At 54.3% G+C, this 23,301-nt stretch overlaps 1 protein-coding gene across 6 annotated transcripts in view; it reads right to left on the bottom strand.

The window, feature by feature from the left end:
* SLC19A1 (solute carrier family 19 (folate transporter), member 1) overlaps positions 1-23,301 on the bottom strand; it is a 25,285-nt gene that overhangs the window by 1,328 nt on the left and 656 nt on the right. The window contains exons 2-9 of one of the 6 annotated variants that reach the window (XM_010834876.1): positions 22,970-23,124; positions 21,002-21,119; positions 20,382-20,495; positions 18,847-19,064; positions 14,123-14,891; positions 13,862-14,054; positions 12,683-12,862; positions 11,104-11,192 (exon numbers count right to left, since the gene is read on the bottom strand). In XM_010834876.1, the coding sequence (XP_010833178.1) occupies positions 12,697-12,862; positions 13,862-14,054; positions 14,123-14,891; positions 18,847-19,059 (1,341 nt within the window). In that variant the 5' untranslated portion in view covers positions 19,060-19,064; positions 20,382-20,495; positions 21,002-21,119; positions 22,970-23,124 and the 3' untranslated portion in view covers positions 11,104-11,192; positions 12,683-12,696. The other 5 variants (XM_010834872.1, XM_010834871.1, XM_010834875.1 and 2 more) reach the window with 5 other exon arrangements.

The raw sequence follows: 23,301 nt of genomic DNA, 5'->3' as shown, positions 1-23,301 counted from the left end.
CACAGGAATGCCTGGGGAGAGGGGGCGGGGCACCCAGGCCTCCACAGGCCAGCCAAGCAGGGGCACACCAGGAGTTCTGAGCCTCTGCATCCTGCCTGAGGCATTCTGATCACTGGGTGTGACAGCAAATGTGAGCTTGGCTCTGGGGCCAAGTCTTCATACCTCTGTGGGTGGAGCCTGATGGAGGGGAACAGACCATCCGGTTGCCCAGCGCAGCCCCCACAGCCCTGGGGCCTGGGCAGCCCCGAACCCGGTGACCTGTGAAGCTGCCCAGCAGTGATGCACAGGGACCTGGGCCCAGCACAGGGGACCCTCCCACCTGAATCTCAGATCACCAGGGGCAGGGGTCCAGGGTGTCTCCCTCATCTGTGGGCCAGCTGCCCGGAGCTCCACTCCCCCAGGGGGGCTCCCTAAGACCCCCTTCGGCACCAGCACACTCAGCCCTCCTAGGAAAGCTCATTTTCAGAAACAAAACCAGGAAGTGAACCATCAGAGACTTCACTCCCAGGAACCTGGGGCTGGCATGTCCTGCCGGTTTCTCTCTGAGTGTGAGTGAAGCCCTGGACACTGCACAGAGAGCACTCAGAAGGTGACTGAAAGCTGGACATGCAGACCAGCCTCGACCTTGGAATCCGAGGAGCAACACGGCAATGTGTTCCCTGGGTTTTTTCTTCTTTCTGCTGCCTGTATTCTTAAAGGAACCAAAAGAAGCCAGCAAACCAGAAATCCCAAAACACATGGGGAAAAAACCAACACTAACAAAAGCTGCTCCAAACTAAGGATCAGGAGAGGGACCACCGGCCCAGCAGGACGGGACACTGAAGAATGGGAACCACTCTACTCCACCCCACCCTCATGACCCAGGCTGTGACGCCCCCTGTCTGGTCAGGGCCAGGTGGGGAGCTGGAATGTTCCCCCCCACAGAGACCACACGGAAAGCCTGGGCTGTCGCTCTTAGCAGGCGGTGCCCCCAACTCACTGAAGAGTCAGGACTTTCAACCCACCCAGCAGTGGCAAGAATGCTCTGCCCCCACCAGGATCACTGGAGGCCACAGGGTAATGAGGCACCCAGGCCCTCCCAACCACGTGGCCACGTGGGGAGCTGGCACTCCCATCCTTGCCCCCACCCACCCCTCAGTGTGAGGAGGGCTGAGTGGGGAGTCTGGACACCCACCCCACCTGGCTGTAAAAAGGTACAAGCTCCTAGTCTTCTGCAAGGGTGGTGTCAGGAAAAGCCAACTAAAACAAAGGATTAAATAAGATCCAGAGGGACTTCTCTGGTGGTCCAGTAGTTAAGAATCCACCATGCCATGCAGGGGACGCAGGTTCAATTCCAGGTCAGGGCACTAAGATCCCACATGCCTCAGAGTAACTAAGTCCAAGTACTGCAACTAAGACCCAAAGCAGCCAAATAAATAAGTATTTTTAAAAAAATAAGATCTAGACTCTCATAACATAATGGCCAAAATGTACAGGTTTCACTTAAAAAAGTCACTCAGCAAACTTAGAAAAAGTTCTCTAAATGAATGAAATGCAACCAACAGACACGGATACCAAGATGACAAGAGATGATAAAGCTTTGCAGAAAAGAAATGGAAGAGATAAAGAAGAAAAGTTACAGTAAAAGAAGAAAGTAACCAATATAAAAACTTAACACATGGTCTTGACAACAGAATGGAGGGAACAGGGAAAAGAATCCGTGCACTGGGAGAGGCAACAATAGAAATGAGCCAATCGAAACAACACAACAGACAGGGAAACGAGCAGAGCCGCATTCTCTAGGGGACAAAACACCATTATGGGAGTAAAACAAGAAGAAAGAAAAAGGATGGAACTGAAAAAGCACTGGAGGGAATAATGGCCGTGAAAATGTCTCAACTCTGGCAAGGGAGGTAAACCTACAGATTTAAGAAGCTGCGTGTGTATCACGTCCAGTTGCTCAGTCATGCCCAACTCTTTGCGACCCCACAGACTGCAGCCCACAAGGCTCCTCTGTCCATGGAATTTTCCAGGCAAGAATACTTGAGTTGCCATTTCCCCCTGCAGGGCATCTTGCCAACCCAGGGACTGCACTTGCATCTCCCGTCTCCTGCACTGGCAGGCAGATGCTCTACCACCGAGCCACCCTGGAAGCCCCTCACGAGTGTGAGGGAACCCCAAACAAAACACCCACCCCAAATCAGACCAACACAGATCATAATCAAAGTTTTGAAAGCTAAAGACAAAGAAAAAGGGAAAATCTTGAAAGCAGCCAGAAAAAAATGACATTGTAGGGGAAAAATAATTAGAACGACAGTGGATTTTTCACCAGAAACCAAGAAGGTCACAAGGAAATGATATTTTTTCACACGCTGAACAAAAAAACTGTTAACCCAGAAACCTATTCCACTGAAAACATCCTTCAGAAATGAAAAGTAAATCAAGATACTCTCAGGTCAAGAAAAACTGAGAACAATTTGTCACCAGCAGACCTGCCCTGAAAGAATGCCTGAAGAAGGTTCTCTAAACAGAAGGTAAATGATCAGAAACCTGTGACATCAAGAAGGAGAAACAACAGTGATCAAAATTATGGATAAATAGACTTTTCTTCTCTCCAGTTTCCTAAATGTTTGATAGCTGAAGTAAAACTTATAACCCCATCTTAGGCAGCTCTAATGATATATAGGGGAAATAAATAAGGCACTTGTACTATAGACAGTGGAGAGAAAAGTGACTTAAAGGAGGTGAGATTTCAATACTTACTACAACTGGCCATTTAATACACAAAGCAACTATCAAAAAAGTTATCACAAGAGATACACTCAAATTATACAACAGATAACCCAAAATGAAGTTCTGAAGAATCTGTAAATAACATATGACAAGGCAGGGGAAAAGGAAACAGAAACAAAAGGCAGCGAATAAAAGGAAAATAAAAATGAAACGACAGATGGAAGTTCTAAGACAGCACAATTACACTAAATATAAATGGTCTAAATAAATCAATCAAAGAAAGAGACTGGCAGAGTGAGTTAAAAAAACATGACACCCATATGCTATCTACAAGAAACTCAAGTATAACAATATAGTAAGGTTAAAAATAAGTAAAAATATTAAATAAGTTATTATTTTAAAATATTAAAATATTTAAACTAAAATATTTAAAAATATTTAAAAAATAAGTTAAAAATAAGTAAAAATATAGTAAGGTTAAAAAGGTCAGTTTTCATTCCAATCCCAAAGAAAGGCAATGCCAAAGAATGCTCAAACTACTGCACAATTGCACTCATCTCACACGCTAGTAAAGTAATGCTCAAAATTCTCCAAGCCAGGCTTTAGCAATACGTGAACCGTGAACTTCCTGGTGTTCAAGCTGGTTTTAGAAAAGGCAGAGGAACCAGAGATCAAATTGCCAACATCTGCTGGATCATGGAAAAAGCAAGAGAGTTCCAGAAAAACATCTATTTCTGCTTTATTGACTATGCCAAGGCCTTTGACTGTGTGGATCACAAGAAACTGTGGAAAATTCTTCAAGAGATGGGAATACCAGACCACCTGATCTGCCTCTTGAGAAATCTGTATGCAGGTCAGGAAGCAACAGTTAGAACTGGACATGGAACAACAGACTGGTTCCAAATAGGAAAAGGAGTACGTCAAGGCTGTATATTGTCACCCTGTTTATTTAACTTATATGCAGAGTACATCATGAGAAATGCTGGACTGGAAGAAACACAAACTGGAATCAAGATTGCTGGGAGAAATATCAATAACCTCAGATATGCAGATGACACTACCCTTATGGCAGAAAGTGAAGAGGAACTCAAAAGCCTCTTAATGAAAGTGAAAGTGGAGAGTGAAAAAGTTGGCTTAAAGCTCAACATTCAGAAAACGAAGACCATAGCATCCGGTCCCATCACTTCATGGCAAATAGATGGCGAAACAGTGGAAACAGTGTCAGACTTTATTTTTCTGGGCTCCAAAATCACTGCAGATGGTGACTGCGGCCATGAAATTAAAAGACACTTACTCCTTGGAAGGAAAGTTATGACCAACCTAGATAGCATATTCAAAAGCAGAGACATTACTTTGCCAACAAAGGTTCGTCTAGTCAAGGCTATGGTTTTTCCTGTGGTCATGTATGGATGTGAGAGTTGGACTGTGAAGAAGGCTGAGCGCCGAAGAATTGATGCTTTTGAACTGTGGTGTTGGAGAAGACCCTTGAGAGTCCCTTGGACTGCAAGGAGATCCAACCAGTCCATTCTGAAGGAGATCAGCCCTGGGATTTCTTTGGAAGGACTGATGCTAAAGCTGAAACTCCAGTACTTTGGCCACCTCATGCAAAGAGTTGACTCATTGGAAAAGACTCTGATGCTGGGAGGGAGTGGGGGCAAGAGGAGAAGGGGACAACAGAGGATGAGATGGCTGGATGGCATCACTGACTCAATGGACGTGAGTCTGAGTGAACTCTGGGAGTTGGTGATGGACAGGGAGGCCTGGTGTGCTGCGATTCATGGGGTCGCAAAGAGTTGGACACGACTGAGCAACTGATCTGATCTGATCTGAAGGTTAAAAATAAAAAGACAGAGGCTTCCCTGGTGGCTCAGTGGTAAAAAAAAAAAAAAAAAAATCCACCTGCCAATGGGGGAGACATAGGTTCAATCCCTGATCTGGGATGATCCCATATGCCACAGAGCAACTAAACCTGTGTGCCGTAACAGATGAGCCTGTGCTCTGGAGCCTAGGAATTGCGACTACGGAGCCCATGTGATGCAACTACTGAAGCCCACATGCTCTAGAGCCTGTGCTCAGCAACAAGAGAAGCCACTGCAATGAGAAGTCCATGTACCGCAACTAGAGAAAGCTTGCACAGCAATGAAGACCCAGCACAGCCAATAAATAAATTAAAGTTGGGGGGAAAAAAGCTAAAGGAAAGCAGAATGGCTATGTGAATATCATGTAAAGTAGACTTCGGAGAAAAGAAAATGACCACAGGCAGAGAAGGACATTATATAATGTTAAAAGACTCAGTCTACCAAGACACACCGTGCCTGTGTATACAAAAATAGCTGTAAAAATGTGAAGCAAAAACATGATAGAATTGAAAGAAAAAATAGACAAATTCACAATTATAAATGAAAACTTCAACATTCCTTTCTCAACAACAGGCCAGACAGAAAATCCATAAGGATACAGAAAAAAAAAAAACAATACCACCATCAGAAATAGGATGTAATTGGTATTTATAGAATACTCCACCCCCAAACAGCAGAATTCGCATTCTTTTCAAGTGTCCATGCAGCATATAACAAGATAAGACCACGTCCTGGGCCATAAAACAAACCTTGACATAATGCAGATTGTGTTCTTTGATCACAAAAGAATAGAATCAAAAATATAAAGCAATAACAGAAAGATAGGAAAACAATCAAAACACTTGGAAACTAAACAAAACATTTTGAGATAATCATAGGTCAAAGAGAAAGTATGAAAAGAGACAAAAATACATAGAAATGAAAGAAAATGAAGATACAACATATCAAAATCTGTAGGATGTAGCTAAAGCAGGCTCAGAGGGAAATGTATATCAATAAATGCAAATATTAGAAAAGAAGTCTCAAATCATTAATCTAAGCTTCCATCTCAAGAACCTAGAAAGAGATGAGCAAAATAAATCCAAAGGAAGTAAAACAAAGGAAACAGTTAAAACAAAAGTTCTAGCCAGCGCAATAAGACAAGAAAGTAAATTAAAAACATGTAAGAAAAGACCTCCCAGAACAAATAAGTGACCTCAACAAGATCACACAAGATTAACACACACAAGTCAATGTGTTTCTTATACAGGCAGACCTCAGAGATATTGCTCAGTTCCAGACCACCCCAATAAATATTGCAATAAAGCAACTCACACAAATTTTTTGGTTTCCCAGTACACATAAAAATTATGTTTACACTATACTATAGTCTATTAAGTGTGTAATAGCATTATGTCTAAAAAGAAAATGTACATACCTTAATAAAAATATTTTATTGCTAAAAAATGCTAACTGCCATCTAACAATGCAGGGTTGCCACAAATCTTCAACCTGTAAAAATGTCAGTATCTTCAAAGCATGGTAAAGTGAAGTACAATAAAATGAGGTCTGCATGACTTCCCTGGTGGCTCAGACAGTAAAAGCGACTGTCTACAATGTGGGAGACCTGAGTTCAATCCCTGGGTCGGGAAAATCCCCTGGTGAAGGAAATGGCAACCCACTCTAGTACTCTTGCCTGGAAAAACCCATGGACAGACGAAGGAGCCTAGCAGGCTACAGTCCATGGGGTCTCCAAGAGTCGGACACAACTGAGTGACTTCACCTTCTTTTTTTTCTTTCTTGAACTAGCAATGAACACGACACTGTTATAGACTGAACTGTCTCCCTTCAAAATTCATTGTTGAAGCCCTAACCCCCAGTATGACTGTATGTGGAGGTAAGACCTTTCAGGAGTGATTAAGGTTAAATGAGGCTATGAGGGTAGAACTCTTATCCAGTATGAGTGCTGTCCTTACAAGAGACAGAGGTACCAGGAGTGCACACAGAAGAAAGACCAAGTGAGGAGAGGGGCCTTGGGAGGAACCAAGCCTGCAAACACTTTGATCTCACACTTCCAGCCTCCAGATTGTTAGAGAATAGACTGCTGTTGCACAAACTGCCCAGTCTGTGATATTTTGTTACGGCAGTCCTTGCAGATTAATGCAGACACCAAAACTAAAAATATCACATAACAATTGCTCACAAAACACTGAAACACCTAGGAATAAACCTAAGAAAACATACACAGCACCACAGTGCTTGCATGCATGTCAAAAACTACGAAATGCTGAAAGAAATCAAAGAAGATCCAAGTAAACGGAGAGACATACCATGTTCACAGGTTGAAGACTCAAGAGACTAAAAGATATCTATTCTCCCAACACTGATAAACAAGCTTAATGCAATTCCTAGCAAAATCACAACAAAAGTTTTTGTAGATACAGACAAGATTACTCGAAAATGTAGAGAGAAAGGCAAAGAAACTCTAACAGCTAAAACAATTCTGAAAAAATTTTCAAAGTTGGAGGAATCAGGGTGCCCACTTTTAAAACTTACCACATAGCTACACAAGCAGGACAGTGTGGTGGTGGAGGAAGGGTGGGCACCCAGCCCAACAGAACAGAGAACCCAGAAGCAAGTTCACACAAGTGGTGAAAAAGCAATTCAGTCTTTCAACAAACGGTGCTGGAGCAACTAGACATCCACAGACAAAGGAATGGAACAACATTAATGTCACATCTTACACAAAAGTTAACTCAAAACAGGTCACAGACTTAGGTATCGAACTACAAAACTTTAATAAGAAGCTGGGGCAAATCTTTGGGACCCAGAACCAGGCAGAGCTACTATGTGCTCTGTGCTAAGTCACTACAGTCCTGTCTGACTCTGTGACCCTATTGAAGAAGGAATTCATAGGGCCTGGACTCCATCTTAGGCCTGTTCATGCTGATCATGCTTGGCCACCTTCCCAATGGACTCTGAACTCTGTGGTTAGTGCCTATGAAAACAACACCAGAAGGATAAGACCCCCTGCAGACAGGGGAGCCTTGAAGATCGTATCTAGGTTACTCATCACCTAAGAGAAGACATACACTAATCACCCCTTCCTCCAGACAGGCCATAAATTTTTGTGTATCTATCAGAGTGTAACCTTGGGTTTATTGATTATTGGCTAATTGTTTGACTGAGCACATGAGCATGTGAATGATGGGGTTATTGGGATTGTATTTCCCTTGGTTTATGTAAGTCTCAAGGAATTTGGGGTGGTGGGTTCAGACACGTGCACATGGGGTATAAAAGATTCTCACAAATGCTGGTCGGGGTCCTTGGCTAAGAGGAGACTCTGCCTTGGGCCCGCCGGTGTAATAAACTGCACTCCACTATCTGCATTGTCCTTCTGAGTGAGTTTGTTTCCCGGAAAGCGTGGCTACAACACTATGGACCCTCAGTCCATGGGGTTCTCCAGGCAAGAATACTGGAGTGGATTGCCATTTGCTTCTCCAGGGGATCTTTCCGACCCAGGATTCGAACCCGCATCTCTTATGTCTCCCGCATTGGCAGGTGGGTTCTTTACCACTAGTGCCACCTGGGAAGCCCAGAATTATTTTATGTAACACCAAAACTAAGATCCACAAAAGGACAAAGGAATGAATCAGACCTCATCAAAATTAAAAACTTTTACTCTGCAAATAGACCTATTAAGAAGACAAGATGGTCTGCTATGGACTGGGAGATGCCTGCAAAGCACATGTCCGACAAAGGACTGGTATCTAGAATAACAGACATGCTCAAACTCAAGATTAAAAAGACAAAGGCCCCAACCAGGAAATGGGCAGAAAGACACTCTTCACCCAGGAGCATGCAGCTGCATGGAAGAAGAGAAGCGTCACGGCCATCAGGGCCAAGTGTGTGCATGCTCAGTGGTGTCGGACTGTTGGCGACCCCATGGTCTGTAGCCGCCCTCCTCAGTCCAAGGAATTTTCCAGGCAAGAATACTGGAGTAGGTAGCCATTCCCTTCTCCAGTGGATCTTCCTGACCCAGGGATCGAAGCCAGGTCTCCTGCATTACAGGCAGATTCTTTACTGTCTGAGCCATCAGGGAAGCCCATCATAGCCATCAGGGAAATGCAAATTAAAAACCACAGGGATCAGCTCTCCACACCATTCAGAATGGCTAAACAAATGGTGACCCTATCAAAGGCTGGTGAGAATGTGGAGAAACCGGCCTCCTCAGGCATGGCTGGTGAGAATAAAAAAATGGTGCAGAACAGTCTGGCAGCCACCCCAGGACTCAATGACTGCACTTCAGGGCATTTATCCAGAGAAATGGAAATCCAGGGTCACACAGAAAGCTATACACCAATGTTTAGAGCAGCCCCCAACTGGACCAAGCTGGGGCTCCTGGCAGTAAGCAGGTAAGAGCCTGGGTCCAGTCACCAGGGAACCCACACAGCACAGGACCCAACGGGAGTAGCTATGTGTCTCTAGGAGCTGGAATAAGTGGTTAAAAGTCAATCCTGACTCATATGGTTCCACATAAAGGCACTCTCAAGATGACAACACTACAGAAATGGGGGCAAAACCAGGGCTGCTGGGGTTAGGGAGGCGGCGGAGTGGGGCCCGGCGTGGCTGCAGGGGATGGGCAGGCACGCTCCCATCTCAACTGTGGGGTCCACATCCCCCTAGTGCCTGCACCCCAGAACTGTAGGATGTGGCCAGTGGGGAGGCTGTGTGTGAGTCTCTGCATTACCTGTTACCCCGTGAGTGTGTGGTGACCCAGAAATACTGTTTAACTCAAAAGCCAGCCCCCCAGGCCAGCTCCCCACATGCTCTGGGCTGGTTCCCACCACCAGCTCCGTTCCCCACCCCCACTCTCACTACCCATGACGTAGGGATGGGCCCCTAGTGCACTGCATGCGGAAGCAGTGAGAGGAGCAGGGATGACTCTCCTGCCGGATGAATTTCCTGCCGGAAATTACCAGGATCCGTAATTTCTAATTACAAGCAAGCCTGTAGAGCTCCCTTTTAACCAGGAAATTAAAGCAGCTGAACAAAAATCGATATAATGTCAGCTTGACCTGGCAAGGCCATAAAGTGCCACGTGGTGGGGCTGGGCTGAGACAGGGGAGGAAAGTCCAGCCCTGTCCCCAGCCTGGAGCCCCTGAGAAGCCCCACCGCCCAGAGCCGGGATGACCGGCGCTCCAGGGAGCGGGAACACCCCTGGGTGTGGAGGCCCCTCCCAGGCCAGGTGGACGGTTACCAGCGAGGCCCACAGTCAAGCCAGGAAGCAATGGTGCTCCCTGCAGAGGCTGCCGCTCCAGAGGGGAGGCCTCACCAGTGGGTCCCAGTGAAGGAGGGCCCAACCCACCACCTCCGGACAGAGGTCTGGTGCCTCTGGACTGCCCCTCCCGCCCAGCCGTAGGCGCAGTCACACACGCCCCATGGGCCTGAGTCCAACTCAGCCACCCTGCTCAGCCACAGTCCCCAGTGTTAAGCCTGGGGGACCCTCCTGGGGAGGCAGGGCCGAGACCTGCCTGCTCGGGTGGACACAAACAGCCACAGGCCCTGATGTCCTTTCCGAACCCCAGCCAAAAATCCCTCTTCTGAACATGAGGGTCTCTTGTGCTTGGAACTTTCTCCCTGGTCAGCTCTGGCAAGGGAGTCACCAGGGCAAGGCTGACCCGGCACCCTTGGACAGAGGGCTGGACTTCATGGAGCCGCCACACCCCAGGGAGGCCCAGTTCCCAGCAGGTGGAGGCTGCACCAAGAAGCCCAGTGACAACCCTCCACAGGCCCATTCTCTGGCTAGTTCCAGCTCACTCAGAGGTCCTGCCCTGGCTGAGGCACCGGGAGTCCAGCCTGAGTGTGTCCCAGGTCTCACTTTCTTCTCAGGAGACAGAGGACTGGATAGAGGGAGGGGTCGGGAAAGGGGCTGACAGGCACCAAGGTCAATAAACCCTGGAGCTCCGCTCTCATCTGCTCCCACAGAGAGCTGTCCCAGGAGCAGGACCCATTGCAGGAAGGCCTGTCGGAGGGCACAGGAAATGCTCAGGACCATGCCTCCAGCCTTCCCGGGACCTCAGCCAGTGTAGGGGATACCCAGGGCCCCGAGAGCTCCTGCAGAAGTGACCGGTACCCAGGCTGGCCTCGGAGACCCCAGAGGTCTCACTGGACTTGACTGCACATGCCCGCTGCACTGCCCAATGTGGGCAGCATTCGCAGCCCCAACCTGAGCCCTGCAAGAGAGCTGCACAGGTTGGCACCAGGCAGCCAGATTGTGGCCCTCGGCCTCCCTGCCCTCTGAGCCTTCCCTCCCTGTTCCCACTCAGTCCAGAGAGTCTGGCTAGACATGCCCCTGCCTGCAGCGTGTCTATGGTCTGGGTCCCGGGAGGGGTGACACTGCTGGCCGGGCGGGCACCAGGAGGCCTGGCCAGGACTTCTCCTCCAACCCACCCTGAGGCTTCCCTCCGCCAGGAAGTGAGCCCGAAAGCGGAGCTTACCTGAGAGTGGACCGGGAGGCCCAGGCCCCGCTTGTCGGAGACGATGAGGGTGATGACGGTCTTGAGAACAGTGGCGAGGAACGTGTTGATGCCGAAGACCAGGGCACGGAGCTCTTGAGAAAGAGAAGCCGCGATCTGAAAACTTCACAGGGAAGCGGGCCGAGGTCAGATGGCCGGGGTGAGACGCGCCCAGAGATGCAGAGGACGCAGCTAGGTGGCAGTGCCCTCAGGCAGCCAGAACAGCCGCAGGTCCACCGAGGCTGCAGGGCTTGCAGGGAGACCATGAGGCCCACGCAGCGCCTGGGCTGCCCACCGCCCTGGGCCTGTGCTCTGAGCTGTACATCCTCCCTTCATGACCCATAAAAGGAGTGCAGAGCCAGGCGCAGAAGGAAGCCCTAGGAGACAAAGCCTCCTGGAAACCCTGGGACAAAATAAGTTGTCATCATTACAGGGCTCTCAGAAAACCGTCCCCCTGAAAGCAGGGTGTTAACACAACCACAGGCACAGACGGGCACGAGGAAAATTCCGGATTTAAAGTGCTTTGCTGTTAAATGAGTCAGTAAATTAGAAAAAGACCCATAAAACAAATAAAGAAGCAAGAGGAATTAATATGCTCAGTGCTTCCAGCGCTCTGCACAGAAATTACCATTTGAACACACTTTCAATTAAAAGCCCCAAAGTGCCTTAAAAGAAACTAGACAGGAAACATTCTCAAGTTCCGAAGAATGAGTGAACAAAAATAGCCAAGAAGCCTTACATAGAATGACAAAGGCTGGGGAGCTTCTGCTGGGGGTACGGGAGGGTTGGGACCACAAGACGTACATGAAGTGCCAGGGTGGGCAGGCACACAGTAACTCAAGCGATAGATTAACTCCTGGCAAACAGGAGCCCAGCCAGGTCCCACGGGTACAGGCAGAACAAGACGCCACCTGTGCAACTGGGGGAGATGCTGCTGCCAGAGCTCCACGAGTGGGATTAAAGCCAACGGTAACACGGTTACACACTCTGTGAAAGGCCCCACCACCACACCCACACGTGGGCTGCAGACGACCGGGGAATAGGAAATCCCAGCGGGAAACTCATGGGTGTGAACTGGCCAGGACAGCAGGAGGGGCCGCTGGCCCACGAGCCACCCTCCGCCCGCCATGCAGGCTGTGCGCCTGCCTAGCTGTGTCCGCAGCATCTCTTAAACCCTTTCCTTTCGTGAACTCTGACCTGGCTGGCCCACTTCCAGAACCACCTGAGGCCATTATCAGAACTTCAGAAGAAAAATGTAGGTGAGAGGGTGAGGCTTCTGAGCTACGCGTCTCAAGGAGATACTTGAGACGGTGGCCTTGTCACCAGGAAGACCAAAAACAATGCCCTCTGGACACAGAGCCTCAGACTTATGAGGTGGGGGAGCGATGACCCCGGCAGCCTGACACCCACATGTCAGCCACGGGGCCTGAGGGGGGGCCTGTCTCATATTTGACCCTTTCTGCATCGTATTTGATCTTTCTGCTACAAACACCCATGGCTTTTACAATTGACACACGAGACACGAGGTGTCCTGAGAGAAGTGAGGGGAAGACACCACGGGCCCTGGCGCCCTCTCCACAATGCTGGCGGCGGCAGGAGAGGTGGGGCGCTTACGGGCTGAGAGCAGGTCAGGACGGGAGGATGCAGCATCCCGCTTGTGTGGGAGGCCAGGCCTGGGGCCACGTCCATGGGCAGTTGGGGAAGGCAGCCATGGCCACAGGGGCAGGAGGGCGGCGGAGCATAAACCGTGCCAGCAGGGCCAGGGTGTGGTCTGGGCGCCTGGGCAGCACTGGCCTAGGAAAGGAAAGGACCAAGTCTGATCCAGGCTTCCTCCCACAGACCAGGGCAAGCACGGGTCTGACGCGCAGGGGGACTATGAGGCGGTGCAGGGGAGCCAGGCCACCATGCCGTGGGCAGGGGGGCGGGCGGCAGAGGGGCAGGAGTCTGAGGACACCATCCAAGTTCAACCCAAGGTGGGGGCACATGTTCTCACATGGGTGTGACCAGAGTGGACGGTCCACGTCAGGACGAGGTGTCCCTGGGGAGACGGGGCGCAGAGGGGAACTGGAGGCAAACTGCTGGGGACAATGACAGGCCACCTGCTGGGTATGGATGTTGAGTATGCGTTGTGTGTCACATGCGTGGTGTGAAAACGTGTGTCTGGGGTGAACACACGGTGGGAGAGGTCTAGTTCAGAGGGTGCACTGAGGGGTCAGGAGCCAGACCCAGCAGGACGTGGCCGGGGAAGGTTCTGGAAGCCACAGTGGGTCGGCAGGAAGCTCTTGGGACATCCCCGGGCAGTTGCAGGAGCGTCGCCAGGGGTGTGAGGAACCACGGGCATCAGGGAAGGTCTCCTTTGGGCAGAAGGCCAGCTGGGTCACCCAGTTGCTGCTGTGAGCCGCTCTGCCCAGAAGCGGGAGAGGGCGGGAGTGGCCTCAGAGTCACCCATGACAGGACCTCAGGGCCGGGAGGCAGGACTTCAGAGGTCCAGTCTGTGTGGACACCAGAGGCTCATGGGGGGCGCAGAGGGGACACCCACACAGGCCAGACTCCTCGCCCAGCCTTAGGGTCCTGGCAGCTTGGACAGGGCATGCTGTGGGCAAGGTGGCTCCTGGCTAAAGGCACTTGGGGCTCACGCTCCAACATGAGCAGTACATACCCTGCTGCTCCCCATGGAACCTTCTGGAAGGAGGCCTTCTGCTACATACCGTCCATGGCCCTCCAGCCACCCACCACTCCTCCCCCTGCCACTTCCAGTTTCTCAGGCCACCTGCCAGCCCCAGCCTGACTCACGTGGCGATGGGCACCAGGAACTGGTAGGAGCCACGGAAGAGCACGAAGGCCGCGTAGCACAACCAAATGTCGTCAGTCTTGTACATGAGGAACACCAGCCCCGCCTGCAGCACCGTCACCACCGCGATGACCAGCCTGGCCCACAGCGCCCAGCGGATCTTCACGAAGCCCGCGGCGAAGGAGGTGAGGGCACCTGGGGAGACAAGTCGCGTCACGGCCATCCCGGTGGTCAGGGTCGCCGCCCCAGGGGGCGGGGCGTACCTAGCAGCGTGGAGGCAGCGTCCGCCGCGCCGTTGTAGACCCTGGTGGTGTCCGTGGTGGGGTGAACCACGTTCCACAGGATGTGCACGTAGTAGACGATCAGGTAGTAGCCGGCGGAGTTGAAGACCCACCAGAGAGACCAGAGGCGCAGCTGCGGCAGCCGCACCGCGCGGCCCAGCTCTCCCGGCATGCGCACGAACGTCGAGTCCCGCCAGGCGGCCGGCAGCCAGCCCGGCTTCGCGCCCGCGGCCTTCGCCTGACCCGGGTTCATCTGGTCCAGCTCAGAGGGCGCGGCCCCGGCAGGTCCGGGGACTCCGCGGTTGAAGAAGAGGCTGCGCTTGGGGCGCTTCAGGAAGAGCGCCAGCACCAGGCTGAAGGTGAGGAAGGCCAGCGAGATGTAGTTGAGCGTGGAGAAGGCGACCCTGCCTACGGTGACCAGCAGCTGGCCCAGCACCGAGCTGGTGAAGACGCCCAGCAGTACTGCGGCCCGCGAGTAGCTGGCCATGCGCTGGTAGCGGGCAGGGGGCACCAGCGAGAAGATGTAGGAGGAGTAGGCAATGCGGGCAGCCATGGTGATGCTGAAGAAGAACTCCATGAACTGCATGTGCAGCACGGTCGAGCCAAACAGCAGCAGGAGCCACACAGACACGTAGCTCAGGCCTTGCAGCAGCAACACCGGCTTGTAGCAGAGGTAGTCGGTCAGCAAGAAGATGGGCACCAGCACGGCCAGGTATGAGTAGGACAGCACCGGCGTGATCTCGTTGGTGACCTGTGGGACAGCACATGCATGACCCCCAGCCCCAGAGCATGGTCCTTGCTGTCACATCTGCTGGGCTGGGCCTAGCACTTGCAAGCCCCACATGGACCCCATGCACCCCCAAGTCACCCCGTCTTCTGTGCCCCTTTATCACAGTGCCCCATCAGGACTACGTGACAAGTACTGTCCTTCAAACAGGTGCAGCACTTAGGGCTATCCAGGGCATCCGAGGAAACAGAGAGACGCACAACCAGACCCCCAAACGTGTTCCACTCTGATTCCATCCCCAAGGGCGTGCTCCTCAGGAAGCAGTTTGGTATTGACACCTGCAGAGCGCTGGTAAGTGTGCTGAAAATAATCAGTAACTACATGCTAAGCCACGGTGATCCAGTCTTGTCTCTAATGAAATAACATGATAGGATTTCACCTTAAATCTAACAATATAGAAAACAGAGCTGTGACTAATCTACACTCTTGCCAGCAGCTGAGGAAGGCCTTCAGCGGGCTGGTCTCACTCGGTCCCAGGGCACAGGGGACGCTACAGCCACCCTTGCACCAGCCATGCAGGAGAGCAAAGCTGGGCCCTCACCCCCACCTGTCAGGCAGGACTAGGAGCTGCCTCCATGGGAGCCAGGACTCCCAGCTTCACCAAGGGAGCTGTCCATGGCCTTGGCCATTCAGCTCTCCACTCAGACAGGGCCGACCCAGCAGGACACTCCCTCCTGGGCACGCAGGGCAAGGCCACAGCCACAGACCCCCTTGGGATGCGAGCCAGATGTCTTCCCACTGCCCAGGAAGGGGCACCCTGGGCCTGCCCCCTAGGAAGAGGTCCCAGCTTTTGAGAGACCCAAGTCTTTGGCCCCGCCGCCCTTTCCTGGGGGATGCACAGGGGAAGGAGCCTGTGCTCAGAGCCTTTCCCGAGGCCCAGCTGGGTGTTTAGCAGGTGGTCTCCTACAGGAATCCAAATGACCCCACCTGACCCTCCCAGGGGCCTCATCTGACCCCAAATGACCCTCCCAGGAGTTCCATCTGACCGCAACTGACCCTCCCAGGGCCTAGCCAAGGCTCAGACCAGCCAGGGGCAACAACAGGTGAGCCTCTGGCCTTGTTGGGCTCTCAGAGGCTTTGGCCTCCCTTGGTTCCCACCCAACTCAGGGCGCTAACCCTGACTGCGCCTGACCACCTGCTAACACCAAGGCCCACTTCACAGATGCACCAAGGGCCCAGAGCTGAGCCCAGGTCAGCATGCGGGGCCCAGCTGAGCCCACCGCTTCCTGGAGGCTCACCCATGGTTTTCTGCAGCCATCATGTCTGTCCACCCAGAACTTACAGCCTAACTGGCTAGGCCTCGGCACTGCTTCTCAGTCTATGCTCGGGACCCCAAGCTGGCCACACACTCACTGCCTCCAGGGCTCCCCATCCGCTGGAAGCCACCCAATACTGAGCACTAGAACTTTGGGACAGTCCAAGACAGTCTTGGTGCAAATCTGTTCTCAGGGGTGCTGAGAAACCAGTGCTGGTCCCAGAGCCATGGGGGCTGGCTACAGGGTCAGAGCCTTGTTTATGGAAAATTCTGGGAACATCAAACAACCCCTATTAGTGGTCGAGCCCTCTTGGCAGGCAGCTTGCACAGCTGCGGGGCCTTGGGGTCAGAACCGCAGGAGGCCAGCCGTTCTTCCTTGTCCCCTCGCTGCTGCCCAGGCCCTGGATCCGCGTTCTCCAGCTGGGCAGGCACGCAGGCCAGGGGGCAGACCCATGTTGTATTTGGGAACTGCGGGGAGCACGGCACCCATGGAGTCCCTGTGGCAGGTGGCATGAGGGCCGCCTCATCCTGGCCCACCCAGTGTTGCTGGGCCATGTTCCCAGCACCTCGGTGTGGACAGGCTTAGATCCAGACTGACAGGCAGGACAAGGAAGCCATGCCCACACCCGGATCCGGGCAGCCAACAGGAGGCTTAGCCAGGGCGCCATGGCAGGCAGGACAAGGACAGGATGCCATGGGCTCTGAGGACCATGGGACAAGGGGTGCAGGGCAGGGCCAGGCCATAGGTGACCAGAATTCCAAGAGGAGTGGCATCAACAGCCTATACCTGGCTGCACCCAGAGGGGTGCAGGAAGCAAGGGCAGGACAGGGGCTGTCACACCAGTGACAGGCAGGGTCAGCTGCGGGCCAGCAAGGACTACTGTGTAAAACGTCCTGGGCCGGGGTCATCGTGGAGGTGGGGGCGTGCTGCAGGACCCAACCCAGGCAGCTCAGGAGCAGAGGAGTCACAGGCTCCAAGGTGCAAAACAAACCTCATACCCGCCAGGAAGTGCTTCATGAACCAAAGGGCAGCCAGGGCGGGGGCGGGGGGTACCAGATGTGTGTGCAGGCAACACTCAGCACAAACCAGGAAGAATGGGGCTGAGTTCACAGTGAAACTGCGGCCCAGAGGACGTGGCAAGTGGGGAGGAAGCTGGTGGACAGGAGACACCGGGCCTCCCAGTGCCAGAAGCCCACCAGGCACAGGAAGGCAGATGCCCGCAGAGGGGGAAGCTGGCAAGGCCAGGCTTGGGGACAGCCAGGAACATGAGACGCCACAGCAGAAATCAAGGAAATCCAAGCCCGGCAGCAAGCCCTTCGTCTATCAGATGGGCACAAACTCAACACCACTTTGTGGGTGCTGATGAAATGGAGTCAGGGCCCGGTCTCGCGCTGCAGAGGGTGGAAGCGACTGCAGCAGCGTTTCCCCTGGGGGATGGGATGAGCTGGAGACCTCAGAGACCCTTGGAGCAAGGCGGGGGAGGGGGTTCTTGGTGGTTTGAGTCCCTGGGTAGTATCAGCCTGTATCTATGTGGGAGAAGTGACTGTGGCCACAGACCCACCAGGCTGTCCCCAAACAGGCTTCTGCCGATCTCGGGTCACATCCAAGGCCTGGTGGGCAGCTTAATTTCTGGAACCTACTATTTAAGCGCTAACTTGTGACCTGAGAGGGCAGGCAAGTGGGAGTTTACTATAGCGATTTTCCTTGTAGTTACTTTAATGGAGCGTCCCACGGGGCTCACTCCTAAGTCATCTTGGCAGTGGACGACAGGCCCTTGCAGAACAGAGTGGCGTCCAGGGAACCAGCCAGTCAGTGAATGGGGGACATGCCATACCCAGTGCTGGAAGGAGGCAAGGCCCCCCACCCCAGACTCACCTGGGAAGTCACCCTTCTGGCCGTGGGGTTGGAGCCCTCACACACACATGGCTTTGAGCCCAGGCATGACGCCAGGGCACACGGGTGTGTCTGTTTCCCAAGAGGGCTACTTTGAGGGGGCAGGCTCGTACGCATGGCGATTCCATATGGCTTAATTCTGGGGTCACTGAGGGGTGGGGGCCAAGCCCTGGACCAGGGAGAGGCAGGAGCTCCCTGAAGAAATCAAGCAGGAAATCCCCGTGGGACCCAGTGGGGTCCAGCACCAGTGGCAGGGGGTGTGGAGGCCAAGGTCACCCTGCAGGGGACAGACGGGGTTAGCGTAAGGCTCTGGGGTGGCAGGTGGTCCTAAGGAAAGACGAGGAGGGGTGGTGAACAGACCCTGACCATGTGCTCCATCAACCAACGGACTCTGAGTCCTCTTGATTTATTTTATGGAGACGGAAACCAGCAGGGACATTGCCTGCTGCTGCTTTTACTCTGACGCAAGACTCCCATGGGGTATAAGCTTATTAGTCGGGTTCCAATGAGATCCTTTGTCCTTGTTGCTAAGCAAAAGGCAAATTCCTTCTGTAATCCCTCTCCGCAAACAGGCCTCTACTGGAAGCAAGGGCTCCACAGATGGGTGGGCAGGCAGATGAGGCCCCTGGGCTCTGCCCCAGAGGCCCACGGCGGGCACAACCCCTCCACCAGACCTGCCACCACCCCACAGGGACTGGTGGCTGCCAGCGCCTGCAGCCGTGCAGCCCCCGTACTCCGGCCCGTCCCACCCGCATGCGCGCCCAACGTGCCTGAGTCTGCGTGAAGTTCTTGTCGGGGCCCAGGAGGTAAGGCGTGATGAAGCTCTCCCCAGGCCGCATCTGGGCCATGAAGCCGTAGAAGCAGAGGAAGAACACCAGGAACCACCAGGACTGCTGCTCATGGCCGGGCTGGGGCTCTGCTGGCATCTGCTTCTCCACCTCTGGGACAGAGAGCGCCATGCTGCCAGGAAATGGACGGGACATCGCACCTGAAGGGGAAGCTAGAGTCAGGGTGGCTCAGCAGACAACTGCAGCCGCCTCCCCCAAAAACTTTGCGGTGACGGGCTCCCCACCACACAAGTCATTCAACCAGAACTCACATCACACAGAGGAAGGGGCCCCCAGCCCCAGCCCTACGCCCTCAACCTGGAGCTTGTGACCATCCAGACGCCAGGCCCACCCAAGCTAGGGTGTCACCACCTCTGAGGGCTCCAGGGCCTTAGATCCATAGAGTGGCAGGAACCACGTGGGGCCCATAAATGCTAAATAAACGAAAGTGAATGCAATTTAAGATACAGGTCCCCAGGGACCCCAGGGTCCAGTCATGCGCTCATAGTGCCACCTACTGTGGGCCAGTGGGCAGGCAGGACCCCTGTGCCCTGCCCCAGAGGTCCAAGGCAGACACGACCCCTCTGCCGGACCTCCCACCGAAAGGTCTGATGACTGCTCTTGTGGCTGGAGTCTCAGTGTCACATCACCAGGCATGTCCATGTGCCAGGCACAGCAGAGGAGCAGTCCTGAGACAGCCAAGAGGAAAGGGGTAGGAAGAGGCCCTGCTGGGCACACAGCCCCTCCGGGAGGCCAGGGACACATCGGGGGAACAGCACAGAGGTCCATGATGGGGGCAGCATAAGACCCCTCCCACCTCCCCGGGCAGGCCTGGGCCACGCTCAGCAAGGGAGCTATGGTCTGATGAGCAAGTTCTTCCTTCCTCTCTCGTTCATTTCCGTGAGGAAAACGGGGCAGGGGTGTCACAGCAGTAACCCCCTGGAGAAGCCGAGGTTGGTGGGTTTATTTGTGAGGCTACAAGGAAGGCAGCAGCGGCCCGGGGGGTTACTGGGTCCTAGGACCTGGTCCCAGCCTTCTCAAGACACCAGCCAAGAAGGGGGGCCAGAAACCCCCGGGAGATGTGGCTTCCCGGAGAGCACACAGGCCAAGTGGCTCCAGCAGAAAGACTCTGTTTAAGGCGGGCACACACGGCCCCCACTCCAGCCCCAGGACTCCCCTCAAGCCCACTCATGACTCCTGGGCCACTGCTGCCTGAGTGCCAGGAAAACGGAGACCCTCAGTCAGCTGAGCACCCAGCATGGGGTAAACAGCCAAGAACTTACAAAACACAGGGCCCCCAGGAGTGGGTTCCCACACTCTCTGTCCCTAGGGTCCCCAGGAGCAGGGTCCTACAGGCCACCATGCTCCCAGCCCCCACAGGCTCAAGAGTTCAGGAGTCCCCACGCTCCCTGTCCCCAGGGGCTCAGGGGTCCCTGTTCTGAAAGGTGTTGTCTCCAGAGTTGACAGAGATTCCCTACCTGGTGCCCCCGAATTCTGATTCCCAGGGCAGAAATCTCAGACTCCAGAGCACACCAGCTTCTTCATTTCTACTTCCTGGACTCCCACAGCTTCTGAAGCCTGAGGCGGTGCTTCTGAGAGTCCCATGAGAGTGAGAGGCTGTCAGTAGGTCTGAGGCAGGAAGGACTCTGCTCCCTGACATGCCCCCCCTACCCCTTCCTCCCCCGCACTCCCAAACAACAGGAGCTGATGACAGCTCCACCCCCAGTATCTGAGGCCAGCACCACAACCCCCAGCGCTCAGACACCCCGGCGCCCAGCCCTAAGGGTCCCAAGAGTTCTCAGGGTCACAACAGAGTGGTGGACCACTGCCCTCCCCAGCAGCACAGATCTGCAAGAGTCCACACCCTGTGATGGCCAGGGAGCTGGTGAGGGGGTGGGGGGCAGGTCTGCAGACCCTCGGGGTTTACATGGGGGCTCTGGGAGTGTCCCACCAGCTGCTCCCCTCCAGGCCACCCCATCCCTGCAATCTGGGGAAGCTGAGCTCGCTGCTGGAGTCCCTCACCTTCCTCCCCCAGCCAGCGAGAGAAGCCTGGGTTCCTCAGCCCCTGGACCACAGGATGAGGAGGGCCCAGGCTCACCTGCGCCTCGTTCCTCTGGGCTGCAGCCTACTGGTTGGTGGGTCTCCTTCCCATTTACCTGCCTCTGCACAAACTTCTGCTCCAGACAACACAGGCACAACCTCAGGCCTGCTCCTCCCTGGGGTGGCAGAAAGAAAGCAGCCTTCTCATCTGGACTAGGGTGCTGGGGAGGTCAGGGAGGTCCACTGACCACTCCAGAAGGAGGGACCCAGGCTGCCTCTGTGTTTTTCTGTGCCCTGGTGTCAGGGACCCACTCTCCAAGGACGAGCCAAGACGCCCACCCCAGACAAAGGCAGCCGCCTGTCCTAAGAAACATCTACGGCCTGGTGGACAGCCCAGTGACCCTGGAGCCCAGCCCCGCCCACCCCCCACCCCCATCCCGCCCCATGCCAGGGGAGCAGAAGCAACAGTGAAGACCTGGAAAGCTCAGAAGGTCCCGAACCCTGTGGGGTTCCCTTCAGAAATGGTCACTTTCATTTCTGCTTTATGTTTTCTCCTGAGTGTCACTTAAAGATCTGCCCCTCCCACCCACACGAGGCCCTCCTCCAACTTTGGGGGGGGGGGGGGGGTCACAGTCCTGGCCTGTCCTGCGCCAGCACCTCTTACACCCCATGTAAGAGGCCTTGCAGAGCTGTGGGAGCGGGCCTCGAGGCAGGCTGACCTGTCACTCATCACAGGCCTCACAGAAGACAGAGTGCTAGGCTCGAGGGGCTGGTGTCCTGGCCGCTGTGAGACCACCACCCGGGGCCATAAGCGACGGCACTGATTTGCACTGGAGTGGCCAGGAGGCCAGGCCCATTTTGGAACACGTGTCCCCCCATGCACCACCCCACGTACTTCTCAAAGATTCCAAAGCAGGTGGAGGGCAGCCAGCGCATGCGCCCACAGCTGGACTGCAGGGTCACAGGGAGGGCTTGTGCCCATCCAGGGAGCACAGGCGGCCACACCAGAGCATAGGACCCAGGGGTGCAGAAGAAAGAGTGGACGCATAGCTGGGCTCTCCCTGGGGGGCCGGGCGCTGCCTGTGTTCCTGGCGGCCTTGGGGGCCTCAAGGATTACCCACCCTGTTCATTTATTCGACTCACATGAGGGCACTGCCATGGCTAAGATTAAAGTCCTCTTCCAAACACTCAGGCCCAGGAAGGAGAGCCGGAGGGACCCGTCATATACTGACGGCCACATAAACAGGGCACCCTGGGCAAGCGAGGTGCCCGAGCTCAGGGCAAGGAGGCAGGTGGGCCGCTGAAGGAAGCACTGCCCGGCACCTTGGCAAGCCGCAGGCAAGATGAGGACCTTCAGGAGAAGGTCCTGACCATCATCCTGGAAGGCCCCTTCTGACGACCCGTGCTCCCATCTGCGCCCTCCAGTTCTGTGCTCCCAGCACCTGGGAAGGCTGGAGACCCAAGACCAAGACAAACCAAACACCATGGCTCTCATCTGGCGCTTCAGGAGAGCCACCACTGTCTCAGGCTGCCATGTGCTCACTGAACAGAGAAAAGCCTTGTGCCCTCCAGATCACATGACAGTTTGTATTCCAAAGAGTAAAAAGGAAAACCATCTGGGCATCCCTACTGTGGACATCAAACCCACAAGTTGAAAACCCCCTGGACACGCTGGTCATCTCTGCCTAGCACAGATAGCTGTAACTTGGGGTCATTAAACCCATCAATGCCCCCTCTGAAAGTAAGCATCCTGGCAGCGCCAGTTCTTGCAGTCCAGCAAAGGCCGCTGGGTGGGCTGCCCAGCCGAACCCCGCGGGCCTGGACACCTGGCTCCCAAACCCGCAAGGGGAGGCAGTTCTGCTGATTCGGTATGGGCTAGTGGGGAAGGGGGCCCAACAGGGAGCTCCAAGGACTATGGCACCTGCACGCTCTGGGTGGGCTGGAAGACAACTGCTTCCAGATTCCCGCTGGCCTTCTGAGACCTGCGGCCCGGACACCCGGGGGGCGAGGAATCCCATGAACACACCTGTGACGGTCACTCCCGAGGCTCTCTAGCACAGGTGGGGGGAAAGCGTGCCTTCCGGAGAGGTGCAGAGTGTCCCACGGCCCTGGACACTCTCCAGCACCCGGCTCCAACCGCGTCAGGAGCTGCTCCAAGGGGAAGATGTTCACACCTACAGACTCCAGACGCAGGAAACGACAAAGGCTTGGCTGGAGACCAGACACGCAGCCCGGCTCCCCCTCTTGCCCGGAGCCAGGCTCGGAGAATGCGCCGGGGTTGCCACGTGGGGCGAGGCGGCACGTGGGGCGAGGCGGCACATGGGACTCACTGCCCCCGCACTCATCTCCGGCGCCCCC

This window comes from Bison bison, unplaced genomic scaffold (genome assembly GCF_000754665.1).
Source record: "Bison bison bison isolate TAMUID 2011002044 unplaced genomic scaffold, Bison_UMD1.0 scf7180017864037, whole genome shotgun sequence".
In the NCBI taxonomy this organism is placed as follows: domain Eukaryota; kingdom Metazoa; phylum Chordata; class Mammalia; order Artiodactyla; family Bovidae; genus Bison; species Bison bison.
The sequence above is the reverse complement of the archived record's forward strand: the minus strand, read 5'-3'. Positions and strand labels throughout refer to the sequence as shown.